General features: G+C 39.5%; 1 protein-coding gene across 1 annotated transcript in view; it reads left to right on the top strand.

Annotated features, from left to right (window-relative positions):
* Nucleotides 1-1,844: 1,844 nt before the first annotated feature.
* nagk (N-acetylglucosamine kinase) overlaps nucleotides 1,845-17,846 on the top strand; it is a 44,978-nt gene continuing 28,976 nt past the window's right edge. Inside the window, exons 1-2 of the mRNA XM_039751946.1 lie at nucleotides 1,845-2,443; nucleotides 17,704-17,788. Coding sequence (XP_039607880.1) covers nucleotides 2,415-2,443; nucleotides 17,704-17,788 — 114 coding nt within the window. The 5' untranslated portion in view covers nucleotides 1,845-2,414. The remainder of the gene's footprint in view (nucleotides 2,444-17,703; nucleotides 17,789-17,846) is intronic.

The raw sequence follows: 17,846 nt of genomic DNA, 5'->3' as shown, positions 1-17,846 counted from the left end.
TTTATGGTCCTGTTTCAACTATGTAATTGGCTGGACACTTCCAACAAGAACTGCATTAAACAAGATTTTTTGAAAGACCGGAGGCCTACTGTTTAATATTGCCTTAATCAGAGGGACTTGATACATCAGTATTGTTGGTGAGATATTTTTGCAAGTAGCACAGCAGCTCCTGTTACAGCTCAAAGTGCCTACTGGGGAATGAGACTCTCCTGTGTGAAGTGAACTGAACACAAGAAATTTGCATATGTTAAGTGATTGACAGAAGGGTGAGGGTTGGGAAAAAATATGGATCAATCATGAAAATGGGGAAATTGTGTTTAATGTCTTGTGAGAGAGACAGCGTGTTAGGGTGGAATGGGAGGACCAAAGTAATGTGGGTTTCATCATTGGGGTTCCTCTGAAGAGCGAATGTTATGAGGGTTTGATTGAGGGCCATGCGCACAACATGATATGTGTATCTTCTACCAATTAAGAAACTTCTCATTCTGAGTGATTCATTACAGAAATTGCCCTCATCGCTGCAGAGGCAGTGGAGTCTAAGAACTGTGAAAAAGGCATAAAGCTTTTAGTATGCATTGAAGAAGCTGTAAAGAGGGTAACTGTGTGAATAAGTTGGTTTGTAAAAGATGCTGTTTTTTAGACTTGCAAAGCTAACAGAAAGACTAATATCTAAACAACAGCTGGTTTGTGATAGAGACATAGACTGTGAATATGACAGATGGAGGGAACTGGAAGCTAGTAAAACCATTAATTAATTCCTGTTGCTGGCTTCTGGAGCAAGAGGCAGCACCAGCACAATTGTCATTATATCTTTACTGCAGGGCTGGTACAAAGCCTAAGCAGGATGAAAAGAAACACTCTTCTGCCCATCCACCATAGATGCTGGCATAGCTAGGCACCATTGCAATGCCACTTACGTGGTAAAAAAGCTGTTATCAAAGCAGAAGGCACTTAAGGTAAAAACCAGCAGTGATGAGGGGGTTTACAAAAGGATCCGAAACCAGACGTCTGTTGAATGCTTGTCTGAAGGCCATGGGACCTTCATCGTGAGGAATGACTCTGTTCAGAATAATATTGCCCAGAGGGGACTGGGCGGTCTCTTGGTCTGGAATCCCTACATTTTATTTTTTTTCTCCAGCCTCTGAAGTTTTTTTTTTTTTCTGTCCACCCTGGCCATCGGACCTTACTTATTCAATGTTAATTAATGTTGACTTATTTTTATTTTTTATTGTGTCTTCTATTTTCTATTCTTCATTTTGTAAAGCACTTTGAGCTACATTTTTTTGTATGAAAATGTGCTATATAAATAAATGTTGTTGTTGGTAAAGGTAGAACAGACTATGTTAAATTGATTTAGAACATTATTGTATACACGAATTAACTGTAATTTGTTACATTTTAATTAAATTTCTTTTCAATATTATACTTAAATGAGACGTGAAGGGAACAATCTATTTTTATCCTAATCACGAACAAATAAAAATAACTATTCACAAATTTAATTTTTTATGTTAAAATTTTGCAGACCAGTGTTTTCAGCACAGCAGCTCCACCTGCTGTGAAGAACTGACCTCCACCGTCCTTAATGTAAAAACGGCCTTGTGTTTCGGAAGGATAACTCGCAATGCTGGATGATAAGCACATGAAATCAAGAAAACTGTAATACTAATAATAAAGTGATCGCTAAAAGCTGTGGGTAGTCTTCTAAATATTCTGTGCGTTCTGTGACGGGTACTAATCTAATATACGTATATATAGCAGCAGGCAGTTTACTAAACGAATCGTTATATTAATCACGCAATTAGTGAATAAATGCTGTCCCACTTCATAACAATCACTTAAAATAAGACACGGCTGAGTCATGTGCATCAAGAAAGAGGAAATGCAAGAGAACAAAGCTCGAGAATGCATTCCGATCAAATCAAGAAGCGAAACGGTCTGGTGCCCTGCCCACCTCAGCTCACATGAGAGCCTGGTGCTTTCCGGATATCGCAAAACTCGGACAGTAGCTCATTATTATTACGTTTCTCCACTTCGGATTATTGTGAATAATGTTCCTAAAGGCTCCACTTTACCCACTGGGTATTTTCACCAGCTGCATGCGCCTGTTTTATTAATGGCAATGTTAGTATAAAAATAGCTGCAACCACAGTAACACGCAAGCAGAGGAAGTGAAAAAACACTGTACGCTTACAAGCGCTTCCTGGTAGGTGAAGCCACTCTAGCCAATTAAATGCAAGAGCGCGCAGATGTTTGTCGGGGATTGGTCAACTGCGCATCGAAAACGTATAAACTGAAACAGCTGCGCACTTTTATTCCTGCAGCCGACGCCGTAAAAACTTGGAGCGCAGTTTTTTTTTTTCTTGTGCACGGAATCTTGAAGGCTGACCAGGAAGAGAGGCTCATTTTGTGCGATGGCTGTTGTGTACGGTGGCGTCGAGGGGTGAGTATGCAAAGGTGAACGCGCGTGATCTATAGAAGGAAAATCGTTTTGATGCAAATTATTTCTGTGTCCTTTGACAGTATTAGTATGTTTGCGATTAATAAGAACTACAGTAAAAAATATATCTCTAAAAGCAGGTCGGTAATTACTTTCCTTACAAATCCTGCGACAGATGTATAGAGCAGTGGATGGACTTTGTATCGTTTTAGCTTCTGTCCTGATTATATCCCATCCTGTGCTTGTGGATGTGGTTCTTATTTTAAGTACAGTAACACCTCTCATACTGATGATATGCAAGCTATCTGTCCATTAGCGAGCCCCTCGATAAACTTTACGGTTGTGTAAGCGAAAAAATGGCATGTGTCTGTTCTCGGACTTGTTATAGTCTAGTTTATGGTCGTTGAAGGGAAACATTTTTGGGGCAGAACTGATCAAGAACAACCTTGGGTAGGGATGTAGGTCATCTCAAAAATAAGTTGGTTTTGTTAATTTTGTAAAGCGTGTTCAGGTACAGTACTGAACTTTAAAAGCTGTTGAACTTGTGTGTTTGAATATTCATCCTTTACTCTGTCTTGCTCTTTCATGTTATACAGGGTCTCGGGGAATATGGAATTACAGTCATTAAAGTAATGTCAAAAATCCTGGCCCTTGCAAATCTTGGTTGAATCTGAAAATGAAACATAAGAACTGAGAATAGTGAATGTAACCCGAAACCTCAGATGCATTTTCACGCATTGTTGTAAAAACAGAGTTCTAGAGAGCAGACGATTAAAACCAGAATAAAGGCTTGTAGAGAAAAATTAAATTACATTTTTGGAATAGTTGGAAAAGCAATGTGAGAATGTAATGTGATTGATTACAAGCAGTGTATATACAGATTCTGTACGTTTTCATCTCATTTCTTTGTAAGCAAGTAATGCAGAATTCATTAAAAATCTCCAAAAGGTACCAGCCCAGTCTAGTCAGGTTATCTGAAAGTCTTGCACAGTGTCAGAACACCATTTTGCTATCAATTGTTTGAAGACAGCGTGATCTTGTGGCGGAAGCACAAAGTGTGAACCAGGTTCAATCAGGTAGTGTGGCTCTGTGCAAGCTGCCTAACCCACCAGTACACTTGAATTTTCGTAAATTTTGACTTTGTTTGTAAGTTGTGGTGGGTAAAAGTGTCCAGTAGTTTAAAAACTAGTGATGGTACATGCATAGCAAGCTAAAAGAACAGGATATACTCTCATTTGCTAATGGTTAAAAGCAGCAAAATTGGCCCTAGTGTGTGCTTGGTGTGTTTGTGTGTGTCCAACGGTGGGTTGGCACCCTGCCCAGGATTGGTTCCTGCCTTGTGCCCTGTGTTGGCTGGGATTGGCTCTAGCAGACCCCCGTGACCCTGTATTCGGATTAGGCGGGTTAGAAAATGGATGGATGAATAGTATAAGTGAGTGCAAGGTTGAAGTCATTTTCAAAAGATACTCACCAGTTAAAGGACAGGATTAAAACTTTCATTCAAAAGAGACAAGATTGGACAGCATTGGTGGAAGCCTTTTTTCAGATTAATTTTTAATTACTGTAAACTTTTCAAATGTAATAAATTGCGATTTTCTTTTCTATTGTGACATGTGTAACGGTGTCAGTTATTTGTTGGCACTGAATCATGTCATTCATTTCAATCTATGAAGTGATACACAGAGGCTGTGGCAAGTTGTAATGACAAAACAGGATGCTGTTTAACAGTATGATATGTAATAATAATAATTCTTTACATGTATATAGTGCTTTTCTCACTACTCAAAGTGCTTCAGTGAGTGGGGAACCACTTCAACCACCACTAATGTGTAGCATCCTTCTCAGTTTTATTTGCAAAACTAGAACATTTCAGTGGTATTCAGAAGATCAACCATATACAGTAATTATACCATACCAGATACTACAATTTACTTTAACTTAATTACAATGAAAGTAAAGTTTAAAATTCAAAGGAAAAACAGCAGAAACATAGATAAAACACAAAGCTTCAGCAAAAGAAAGAGACAAAGAAGAGGGACTTGTACAAAAGGGAAAGAAACAAAACTCTTCTTTCTTTTTTCTTGAGAAATGATAAAATTGTTAACAACATCAGAGAGTCAATCACAGGCCAAGCATGCTTATTCTAAAATTGTATTAATGAATTCCTGCCATATTTTTCTAAAAAAAGCTTTTTTATCATATCCTCCAAGAGAGAATTTGATTGAGATAATGTGGAATATCACTTAACTATTGAGTTATAGAAGGTGAGTGGGGATTCTTCCAGTTTAGCAAGATGAGCCTGCATGCCAATAGTGTGGTGTAGACCAGAGTTTCCCAACCTCGGTCCTGTGGGCACACCGTGGCTGCAGGTTTTTGTTCCAACCAGCTTCTGATATTAATTGGACTCCTGGGCTAATTAAGTGAACTGATATTTCTAAAGTTCTGTGTTTTGGGAACAAAACAGAAATTAGAAAACTAAGTTTGGTAAATATAATATATATAAAAATGTACCAAGCAGTTATATGGGAATAATGTATTTTTTCCTTTTAACAGTATTTTCATCTTGATTTTCATTCTACTTTTCTAGGTGTTCTAATTGCTTAATTAATCCGTTATTTACTAATTAGTGGGTCTGACACTAAAGTAGTTGCAGCCTTTGATTATTCAGTGTTATTTGCCAGCGTGCCTCCTCTGGTCATTTTTAATTGTCATTAATAAGATACAATTAAGGGGAGAAACTGCACAGAGAAAGGGCAAAATATAATGAAATCAACAAAAGAGAGTTAAGCATTTAAATCTATAGTAAAAGCAGAAATATTTCTAAATGTCTTATAAATGTAAAAATCAGGCTGCTGTGCTTCTCTGAATGTAGAATAAAAGAAAAATTATAGCAGCTAATTAAATGAGATCAGTGCTATCAGGTGTTGTCACTGATTAGGAATCTGGTTGGAACAAAAACCTGCAGTCACAGTGTGCCCCCCAGGACCGAGGTTGGGAAAAACTGGTGTAGACTATTACAGTTGGTTTCTCCCTATACACTTTAATGCCATTAGAACATTAAATATTGCCATTAAAGGATTAGGAGTGATTGTGACACCAAAGGCCGTTTCAGAAGTATTTAAAGATTTTGGTCCAAAATGATGTTAATTTAGTGTATTAAGATGGGGCCTAGTGATGCTGGAGCTAGATGGTAGTGCTCGCAGATTGGGCCTTGCCCTGGATACATTTTGGACCATTTGACCGGAGATAAATGAGACAGATGAAAGACCTTTAGTTGAAGTATGGGATGCTTGGCACAGGTAGAACTGGAGTGTATTCTATGTATGGTTGAAATCCACTCCTTTTCTGAGACGGTGATTGAGCAGTCCCTTTCTCACCATCTTGTAGGTTCTTCTTTTCTTTGTAAGGTAGATTCTTTGAAATGTTTTTCATGTAGTGTTGTGATATTGGCTGGAATTGATGTGTTCACAGGAAGTGGAAAATTAGGAAAGCTTATTTTAACAAAGTTTATGATTTGCATATAGGAAAAAAAAGTATGTAGGTGGGAGGTTAAATTTGGAGCATAATTGTTCATAAGAGGTAAATAAATTGTCTATATAAAAATCTCTAATATCTTAATCTCTAATATCTTAATCTTTAGTGGCTTCCATTAGATAAATACTGAGTACGACTGAAAATGCTGAAACAGATGATTATTGTGTATGAGCAACAAATAAGAGCTCTTCTACCTTGAAATGTGTCCTACATTGGTTCCATATTTGAAGTAGTTGGTCGATGACTGGGTTACTGGTGTACTGACGATAGTATTGAGTGGCGCACAAATCAAAGCATACAAGGAAGGTTTGTTTAAAATTTTTTAGACATTAATTTTAAATCCAGAGATTTTATAGAATCCTTCTAATATATTCAAGACTGATGGTAAAGATGATTGTCGGTTTGATGTTGTAACAAAAGGCGCTATATGGGCGCCTGACCCGACACACAGGCACGTGTAAAATAAATAAACTTTTATTTTTCTTCACCTGTGGGACGCCATCTAGCGTCCAGGGGGAGACAGTGCACAGTCCATGGCTGCTCCCCCTGAGCATATAACAAAGGGGCATCCGCCACACTGTATAAAGTACCATTTCGTCTTCATATAGTGATTTTTTTTTTTTTTTCTCTGTTCAAGTCCTTCTCTGATAATCCCCTTTATCTCTGGTTTCTTCCAGAGAGGAATAGCCGGTGGCTCAAAGGCTGAATCAAAAAGCACTGATGAAAATGGACACGTTTGTTGAGAACCTTGTTCTATCTGAAGCATTCAATTCACATTATTAATGCAGACAAAGGCTCATGGACAGGTATAGAGTAATTTAATCCATGAAGATATTTTGGTGACAAAACTAAATCTCCATTGTAGTAAAGAGATAATCCCATTCAACTGTTTGCAGCTTTTAGTGAGTCTCAAAGAAATTGTTCTTTTTTTCCTCAGGAGGAATCTCTGATTTATGATGTTACAGGCAAACCTTAAGGCTGATTTGTTGAGTAAGTGTTCTTGAGCAGTAACTTTGTTGAAATTCCAGGAACAGCAGAAGCCCAACCAAATCAGGTCCACCCACTTGCAGACTTCAATAAGTTTTCTTTCAGTACATCTGTATAATTTACGCAAATAATTTTACAAACGGTTTGCAAAACAACATAAAAGAGAGGCGGCATTTTAAGCCAGTGGTATTTAAATTGGTTTGCATAGACCGTAACCATGTGTCAAATGGTCTGGAAAATTACAGTCACCATATATGAGCAAATTACTATTTAAATCGGTCAGCTGTGTTAGTTCTTGTTTTATTCATTTATTGTATTATTTATATATTTAAAACAATCAGGCTGTTACTTGACATTGTTGCTCGTAAATGATCCTTCCTGCTATAAGGGCCATGAGGAACACTCTAAAGTAAATGTCACTAACTTAATTGCCATTGACAATAACAGCTTTTAATTATATCCTACTCGCTTGTTGATCTTGCTGTCCCTTGTCTAATCTTTATATGCACATTTTCTGTCCTAGCATGGGCTGTTTTTTTTAAAGCCTAACTTGACTTATACATGAAGAGCCCACCATTCATCAGTACGGTCTGCTTGCCTGCCTGCCTGCCTTTACACCATCTTCAAGACTGAGGGGTTATGAGGGATCACTAGCAGACATCCGGGGACTCTTGGGGAAGCAAAGTTACCAATGGTAGATTTGAATGGTAGAATTTTTTTACATAAATTTATGTAGTAATGTAAATGTTATTGTAAGGCATACATTACTATTGATTGACAGAAATAACTCAATTTTACGAAAGTGGTTTTTGGTTCAGACCATTTTATAAAGCACTGCTCTAGAATAATCTGACATGACCTAACAAGTATGAAACATGCAAACAATTGCTGTTGTGATATGAACTGCAAATCTACCGTACATTTTTTTTTTTTTTCTAATGTGTGAAAGCTGGCAGATTGCTTTCAATTGCCTCTGTTCTACCAGAGAAAGTAGGGTGAAATGACACCTTTTATTGGCTAACTAAATAGACTACAAATGCAAGCCCTAATTTCACACTCCTTTCTCCTGTATCAATCTCTGGCTAACAACTCTGCTACTGCTCAGTTCTACCAGAAAGAGGACTTGGAAGCTTTTGCAGCATTGCCATCTTGTGGCTATCTGAGATATTACATAGTAGATGAAAGTCCACTTCAGTGTTTTCAACATGTTTTTTTTTTATGATGGCACAGGTAAGTCATTTATTTTGTGCCACCCCTTGTTTATTTTCAGTTACATCCACCAATCAATATCACCATTACCCAGTGTTACCAGAGTTGCAAATTATATTATTTCTTTTGTAAAACAACATCCATTCATCCATTATCCAACCCGCTATATCCTAACAACAGGGTCAAGGAGGTCTGCTGGAGCCAATTCCAGCCAACACAGGATGCAAAGCAGGAAACAAACCCTGGGCAGGGCGCCAGCCCACTGCAGGACACACACACACACACACACACACACACCAAGCACACACTAGGGACAATTTAGGATCGCCAATGCACCTAACCTACATGTCTTTGGACTGTGGGAGGAAACCGGAGTAACCGGATGAAACCCACACAGACACGGGGAAAACATGCAAACTCCACGCAGGGAAGACCCAGGAAGCGAACCTGGGTTTCCTAACTGCGCTACCCACTGCGCCACCGTGCCGCCCCGTAAAACATATGCATCAAAACTCATCATAAGCCAAACAGCCTGTTTATCATTGTAACTTTTCAATGGGATAGTTGAGCCTGGCATATTTTTAATTGATATACTTTCTTAAACTCCGAGGGGAAATGATTCTTTGATCTTTTTAATATTGGGTAGAATACTGGAGAGGCATACTCTCATTACTTTGACAAATGTCTGTAGTCTTTCTCTCGTTAATTTTCATACTTGTAAGTACAGAAAATCTCCAAACTAATTTGATTTAAAAATTGAAGCAGAATTACCATGTTACCATATCTGTTCATAATTCATAGAGAAACACTTCTTTATGTTTGAATTTCAAACTGTCATTATGTCTGTCAAATAATTTCTGTTTCTCTGAGAGACTGAGCTTATAATAGCTTGATGCTGATGCAATAAATGCAAATGAATTCTTAACTCACATTCTTATATGCAAATTCTTTGTTCAAGATGTTCAGAAATCGCATTATCTCTGTATTCTCAGTTGCAGCATCGTGTGATAGCATATTAACATGGACTTGCTTCACAATGCGACCCTCAAGCATAACTTGCTTCTCAGAGCTTTGATTTTATCACTGGAAGATATTTTCAGCTTTTCCATGCATGCTGGAATTAATCTTGTCGAAGTGTTCAAAGTTACCAACTAAGTACAATAATTTTGCAATTTAAATAGCATCTTCAGAATTCTTCTGGCTTCTCAAGAGTAAAAAAGAATTACACATTTACACATCTCATCCTTCAGTTTAAACACTTGTGTCAATACTTTGCCTCTAGATAGCCAACTTACTTCCATGTAAAGTAGGGGAGCATACTTTGTCCCAACTACTTAACAAACAGATGTGATTTAAGAGGTCCACTTTTATACATTATATTAAAAAGCAACCATTGATAGAGCCCATTCTGTATAAATTCCAGCACTTTATCGTCACTGAGTGGCTTCTGGGTAGGGGCTGTGGGGTTCATCCTGCTTACAAGCTAGACTTTCAGACAAGAATTAAAACACCTTAATTCCAGAGTCAACACAGTAAATTTGGATTTTTTTTTTTTTTTTTTAATAAAGTCAAATGATAGGTTTTCAAAAGAAAATCCTCAATACATGCAGCATGGTTGACCCACTACTTTCAGCCTCCAACGTGACGTGCTGCAGTAACTTGCATATTATTGTTCTAATCTCGCCTTAAATCTGTTTGCTTTGCTCTTTTGGAGCACACTTCCAAATACAGTCTTGGGTACCAGTAGCATTCATAAATATATATAAAAAAATACTGAATGGATTAATTTATAGATGCTTCTTTGGCACTCTTGGACTATTGTAGTTTCATCCTGGTCTTTGTGATACACCTTCTGTTTAGAATGGGGATTTGATGTCCTAATCAGGCTTGTGTGTAATGGAAATGCATAAAGAACAAAAATGGACGGAGGTTATGAGTGAGGAAAGCGGCATTTGGTGGCAGCGGTGGGATGAGCTGGCAGTGGGGACAGAAGAACTGGTGGCTGAGCAGCAAGTGGGATTGGTGCCAGATTTTTAAAGAACCCACGGACCCAAGCCGGAAGAGGATATTTTAAAGGACAGAGCTTTTTAATAGGCATGTATTTATTGATTTTATTGTCTTTTAAAAGTTCTTATTCTTTTAATGTCCTGTTTTTACATGGAGGGCTTGGGTTGAATTTATGGTGGGATTGTTTAGTGCTTTTATTTTAGTGCAGTGGTAGTGTGGCCGAGCTGTGGACCTGGACCGCCAGTTGCACAGGGCTGGCAGTGACATGGTGTCTTCCCTTAAACTGGGGCTTATGGGGGGTGGAATGTGGTGTAGCAAGTCCACAGCTCACGTCGAATAGGCCACTTTTTAAATAAATAATCGCCGCAGTCGCAGCTTAGGGAGGGGGCGTGGAATGTGTGGCCAGAGTGGTTCCCGCGTGATTCGTGATGCGAACGGTCCTCGCTTAAATACACAGATGAGGAGTCGTCCGCATTCGTGATTGGCGCCGGGAGCTGCTAGTTGCCACATCTGATCTACGTCCCCATAATAAATAGAAGCACAAGGCGGCTAGATGGGGGAGAAAAAAGTGAACGGAGGTAGAGAAGAGAGAAGGCGCTGGGAAGCAGGCAGGAGAAAGCCAGTGTGTGAGTGAGTGAAGAAGGCAGCTGAACAGTGAGTCTTAGCGGGGTGTTTGGCCAACACCTAGGGCAGTCGGTAGTGGTCGCTCCTGCTGAGCGTGTAGTTGAGAAGCAGGAGTGACCGGAAGAAGGATGGTTTCCTGCGGAGGACAGCGGGAGTCGGGAGGTTTGAGAGGTGGATGTCCTAGCGTGAGCATCCTGGTCGCTGGGGAACCCAAGTCTCGGTCTGGGGAGAGCAGAACCGAAGCCAGGGATCGTGAAGCCTCCAGACCAGCAGACAGAGTAGGTCAGCTGCAGCTAGGGTGACTCCCCTGGTGCATTGCCTGGATAGGAGAAGCAGGGGAGTCTCCAGTCACCAGCAGAAGAAGAATGCACCCAGCTTTATTTTTAAAAGGTCAGCTTCCAGCCATTGTTTTAACCTCATTTTAAAAAGGATTTTTCTATTTATGGGATTTTAACCTCGCACTACTTCACTCATTTTTATGGATTATTTATTTAAGGATTGTGAAGCACTGCACTTTATTTTGAACACTTATTTTGTTTGTTTTAAAAAAAGCACTTTGCACTTTTTGCACCATCCCCTTTCTTCATTGTTGTGCCTCACTGCCTAACTCATCGGTGACATAGGTGGCTCCCAGAAGCAAGATGGGAGCATGGAGCGAACCCACATCGTCACAAACTCCAGTTGATTGTTCAAACATAATTGTTGAAATGATTATTAAGATGAGTTTTCTGCTACAGTTTTACCTGGCTCAAACAACAAAAATAAAACCATTTGACAGCTGAGCCCACGTCTGGCACAGAGTAAGTCACATAATCTGCTGGTGTAGAAAGAAGGGGGCACCTTATATTTACTTTGAATAAAAGTAGCAGCGGAGTAAATAATTGTAGCCGTAAACTGTATCTGGATTGTCAAGCTGCTTGTTAAGATTGTGGGTGCAGATCATACTATTCAGATCAGCCTGTTTTGATCCACTTCATGTGAATCGTGCCCTGGTGAGTCCCATCAATTCTTGTTGATCCCGTGATTTCACTCAGGGTGTTGTATTATGTACTATATAAGTTCATGTGTTTGTAAATATCTATTATGACATGACAAGTGGCAGGAATTTGCCCCAATGAAAACCTGTCTGAGTGTTTAAAGAGTGGGAGTACAGAAGTCATAAGGGTGCTAGTGGCCCTATCCATGAGATTGGTACCCAAGAAGTAAAAAGCTTTTACTGAACTATAGAAGTGGAGGAAAAGGTGCATAGAGGGCTGATAGTAGGCCAGAAGACCTCCAGGCAGGTAGGTGACAGCACCCAGCTTGGGAACCTTATCCAATATTGCCCCTTTAAGGATAATGAGAGCTGGAAAGCCTTCAGTGAATCTCCTTGAGTCTGTTAGGTAGCAGCACACATTCACTGACTGGGAAAGAGGGGAAATGGCTGCCCTTTAAGGCAAGCAACTACTAGGCTGCCTGAGAGACCTGACACCTCATTTATAACACTTTGTGAGGATTTGAACATGAAAATATGTGCATGCTAAAAAAATAGGAAAATGCTTATGCCAAAAAAAGTCAGATTTATAAAATGTGGCACATGCATGTTTCAACATAATTCAGTATTTATGAATCATAGTCCCCTTGTAAATATGCATACATGAGTACATCTTGAACGCTGACCTGAAACATTTATATATGGAGTGTGCTAACCAACCTGATATATACAACTAGACAATTAAGCCCGTTACGATAGCGGGCGCTAGAACAGTATTGCATAAACATTAGTAGGAACAGTCTATATTAAATGGCAAGGGACCTTGACCTCATTCTGTTTGTTGTCTTAATTTTTTTTGTTAAAAATATTTTTGCAAGAAGCCTAAAGTAAAATATTAAAAATAAAATAGAAACGTATATGACAATACAGTAAGTATAATTAATATTGCCTTAGTGTAAAACTTTATAACAATCTGTAATACACAATATCTGAAGAAGATATTTAGGAAAAAGTTTTTATTTTTTTACCTCATGAAATTTTTCAATAAAATTTAATTATAGACAACATTTTTTGTAAACACTCTTGTTCAGGACCATCTACAACGTTGACAACAACATCTGTAAAACTTCTAACTCAAGTAAATGCCAACTTTTTCTAAGGTTTGTCCTTGAGCTTTATTAATTGTTATGGCAAAGGCTAATGTAACTGGAAATTGTTGCCTTCTTATGGTAAAGGGTAAATTAGTAGAGGATGGAGCCAAATCAATACGGGGAATATTCTGACGCTCATTTTCTTTTTCTTCAATCGATCTATTTGCTCGTAGTTTTCTTTGTCTTTCAGCCTTTCTTTTGTTGATGTTTACTTGCTGAGCCGACTGTTCTTCCAGGAGATGTTGCTTATGTACGATTTGAGTGTCTGTGTCTTGTCCTACTTGACGTGTCCTTTTTTTTTGGGTGGCATGTTGTTAGTAGATAGTTAGTTAGTTAGTAAACATGCACAGGACAGTATGTGTGGCGTCTTCCCAGCAATGGATTTTATGTGCACGACTGCGACCACCCAATCAGCACTCTCCCCAGCAATGCTGTCTTTTATTTGCTTATCATGCGCGGCCGCAGCTACGCAATTCACTGTGTGCCCAGCTTCCAATGTGTGCGTCCACAGTGCCATGCGCATTGCACCGAGCCCTGCGCATGCCCACTTCACCAGAAGACACACACACACGGACACCTGGACGCACACAGGGGTTTTATTAAAGAGGATTACGATGTTTCAGAACTTCATTGGCTGGTACAGCAGCTCCCTCTTCATGCGTAGAAACCCCGGCAACTGCACTGAAGAGTATCTGGCTGTGCTCTGCAATTAAGGGCACAAGATCATGCATGGCATTATAGTATTCTCAAGGTCAGGGAAAGGTGGAAAGCACCATCATCTGGGTGGGTAGCCACTATCACATGACATATGTAATGACTTGATTGCTCTTACAACGAATTGTACAGGCCATAATCAAAACTCGGCTTCAGTCAATTACCTTACCAACAAGCGGACCACCACATACAGCACCATCACACCTTCCCAAACTAGAGTCAGGTCCATAAGAATTTGGAGAGTGACACAATATTCATAATTTTGTCTCTTTACACCACCACAACGGGTTTGAAACAAATCGATCAAGATGTGATTGAAGTTTCGACTTTCAGCTTTAATTCAAGGAATTTAACAAAAATATTGTATGAGCTGTTTAGAAAAGACAGACATTTTTATACATGGTCCCCCGTTTTTAGTGGCTCAAAAGTATTTGGACAAACTAACATGTAAATGATAAATGATCATTTTCAATATTTAGTTGAAAATCCTTTACAGTCGATGACTGTCTGAAATCTGGAACCCATGGCCATCTCCAAGTGTTGGGTTTCCATCCAATTGATACGTAGCCAGCCCTTTACAGCAGCTGATTTCAGTTGCTGCTTGTTCGTTGGAGTTTCTGCCGTCAGTTTTCTCTTCAACAAGTGAAATGCATGTCCAATTAGGTTGAGGTCAGATGATAGACTTGGCCTTTGAAGGATTTTCCACTACTTTGCCTTGAAAAGCACTTGGTTTGCTTTCGCAGTATGTTGGCTCATTGTCCATTTGTACTGTGAAGCGTTGTCTTATCAGTTTTGCAGAGTTCGCTCAATCTGAGCAGATAGTATAGCCCTGTACACTTCAGAAATAATCCTGCTACTTCTGCCAGCAGTCATATCATCAATAAACCCGGGTTACTGACTTTCATTTGCAGTCACGCATGCCCTTGCCATAACACTACCTTCACCATGTTTCACAGATGATGTGGTATTCATCAGATCATGAGCCGTTTCTTTTTTTCTTCATAACCTTCTCTTTCCAACATTCTGGTGTACATGGATCTTAGATTCCTTTGGACAAAGACAATTATTTGCTAACAGAACAGGCTATTAAAAATGTTTTCTGGCAAAGTGTAATCTGCCCTTCCTATGCTTGGGGCTTACCAGTGGTTTGCACCTTGTTGTTAAACCCTCTGTATTTACTTTCTTGAAGTTTTCTCTTGATTGTAGACTTTGGCAATGGCTAGGCCTGCCTCACGGAGAGTGTTCTTGGTTTGGCTAAATGTTGTTTAGGGGTTTTTCTTCACCATGGGAGGAGGTCTGGTATCATCCAGAACAGTTGTCTTCTGTGCTTTTCCAGGCCTTCTGGAGTAGCTGAGTTCACCAGTGTATTCATTCTTTTAGGGGATATGCTAAATGGTTGATTTCACCACTCCTTGTGTTTCTGCTCTCTCTAAAGGGTTTGTTTTGTATTCTCAGTCTAGTGATGGACTGTTTTTACTTTCATGGACAGCGCTTTGGATCTCATATTGAGAGTTCACAGTGACGGGTTCCAAATACAAACCCCACTTGGAATCAATTCCAGACCATTTATCTGTTTAATAGTTGATGAAATAATGGGGAACCTGCTCCCACCTGATTATGGAACTTCAATCAAATGTCCAAATAGTTTTGAGTCCCTGAAAATTAAGTTGGGGTGTGGGTGGGCTATGCAAAAAAAACTGCTGTCATTCCTAAACCGCTCATACAATATTTTTAGTAAACCACTTAAATTAAACCTGAAAGTCTACACTTCAATCACATAATGATTGCTTTATTTCAGTTCCATTATGGTGGTGTATAGAGCCAAAAATACAAAAATGGTGCCACTTTCCAAATATTTATGGACCTTGTAACAAAGCGCCTGACCCACTACAGACTGACACCGGAGGCACTAATAAAACCAAGAAACTTTTATTTTTCTTCCCTGTGACCCCCACAGGCACAACACAGTCCCAAGTACACAAAAGCTGAAACACTACACTCCTCTTTGCACCACCACTCCTCCCGACTCAGGCTCCTGGAATGTTGACTGTCGGCTCCTTTTATAGCCCACCCGGAAGTGCTGCATGTGCCCGTTGACCTACTTCTGGCTGTATCTCTGGGTGTGGGTGCGTTCCCGCCTAGATGGGCTCATTAGGCCGTGCAGCTCCTCCTGGCGGTGGCCACTGAGCCCAACAGGAATGAACACCGGTGTTCCAAAATATTGGCCCTGATGCAACCCAGGGGGCTGCCAACAAGTGTTCCGGGGGACCCAGTGTGCATCCCATGACTGCTCCCCCGGATCTAGTGTCAAAAGGGCGTCCCAACCGGGCATGGGTCCCGGCCATCTGCTACAGCCTGTATATAAAATAAGTGACTCACAGGTTGACTTGGGCCACTGGGATGCAATGTTTGCCTGTCGCATCTTGGATGACTTGTGTCTTCATTTTCGCTAGATGCCCTTTTTGCAATACGAGTGCTCTGGTTTACTTTTCGAGATCTGGACACTGATGTAAATTGACTTTTTATGTTGGCATAAACATTTTTTTTTTTTTTTTGTACACCCACTACATATGAAAGCTGGATGTAGCCTGCCACAGCAGGCATGATGGAGTGAAGCTTGGCAGAGATTCCTAACCTGTCAGCCAGTTCCTAAGATGTGCCAACAGGTACATCATTTAGGTGGTTTGGCTGCATTTCCTTACTTGATCAAGGTTGTCATCATTTCGGTTTCTCCAAAATGTTGTGCATACGTGGGTAAGAGTTGCCATAAATATGCACATGTTCCCCCATTTGTTTTATAAATCCTGATGTTTGTATTAAGTTGCATACACACACTTCAAGCCTTTTCTTGTGCATATATAAGCTTTATATTTGAGACCCTTGACCTTTTTATGAGGTACTCTATTATACTATAATTCAAAAAATAAATAAATAAGAAAATTGCCAGACGCTGTCAGAAAGAAACTGTAGGTGAGAAGCACAGCTTTATGGCCTTTGAGACGTGACCTACACTTTGTGATAAGACCAGAACTCGGCACTACGCTGGAATCCTCATAGGGACAGCATGAATTCTTGAGAGATTTTTTTTTGCTTGTTTTCTCCTCTTTTGTAGTTTGTTTTCATTTATATGACCTTCCACTGTTTGTTTAAAAAAGAATATTTTTTTAAAGGGAGGTTGTTTACAGCATTATTACAAGTATAGGGAGCTGCCTTGAGGAAACTCCTTGTATGTACAACAGTGCAAATACAATCTACTGAGTTTGCTAATAGATGTCAGTTGTTGAAATTTGACAGTTAACATGATTTACATTTTTGTAAGATGTGCCTATCTGCAAATATGACAGAACTTGCTATTCCCAAACAAAAGGGGCCTCATGTATAATGCCTTGCGTAGATTTCACACTGAAAAATGGTGTACAGTCAAAACTAGGAATTTGCATATGCACAAAAAAATTCACATGCATAAGCAAAGAAGAAATAGAAGAAAGACATGTCTGCCATAGTAAGTGCCATCACAAAGTTTGGTAAAAAACTAATTTTATGATTATGGTGCAGAGAGGCCTTCAAATAAAACCAATCCAATTACTGTGGCACTACAGCAAGTGGCATGGTAAAAACAGAGGCAGGAAAGGAAACATCTTAGTGCCCATAAGTAGTTGGCATGAAGAGTTAGTAGGTCTTCATTCTGAATGTTAGTTGAGACAAAGAATTGCAAGTTTATTTAATTAATACAAGGTTTCAAGAATATTGCTGTGATCCTGGATTGGACTAAACCAGTTCAATAGTTTTTTTGTTTTTTTTTTTCCCCTAGAAAAATTCCTTTTCTGCTTCACATTATCCAAAGTCCTCATTTTTACCTTCGATCCAGCCATGAATTATTACATGAGTCATCTTTTCTTAGTAGCACTCGCACATTAAAGGAGGTTACATTTATGAACCTATGCCCTTGCTGCTCCCACATATACAGTAGATATTCCCAACTGAGTAAGGTATAATAAGATCAAACCTTGTGTTAACCACCTGCAACCCATTTGTTAATTATGAATCCATTGTTTATTTTGCAGTGGGGGAACCCATTCAAAAGCAGTGCTGATTTCAGAGGCTGGCCAGATCCTGGCCGAGACAGAAGGACCTTGTACTAATCACTGGGTAAGACCATGTTGATGCAGTTGTTTTTTTACTGTGCCTTCCTTTATCTAGTTTTATG

This window comes from Polypterus senegalus, chromosome 4 (assembly GCF_016835505.1).
Source record: "Polypterus senegalus isolate Bchr_013 chromosome 4, ASM1683550v1, whole genome shotgun sequence".
Taxonomy (NCBI): domain Eukaryota; kingdom Metazoa; phylum Chordata; class Cladistia; order Polypteriformes; family Polypteridae; genus Polypterus; species Polypterus senegalus.
This window is presented reverse-complemented; position numbering and strand designations above follow the sequence as displayed.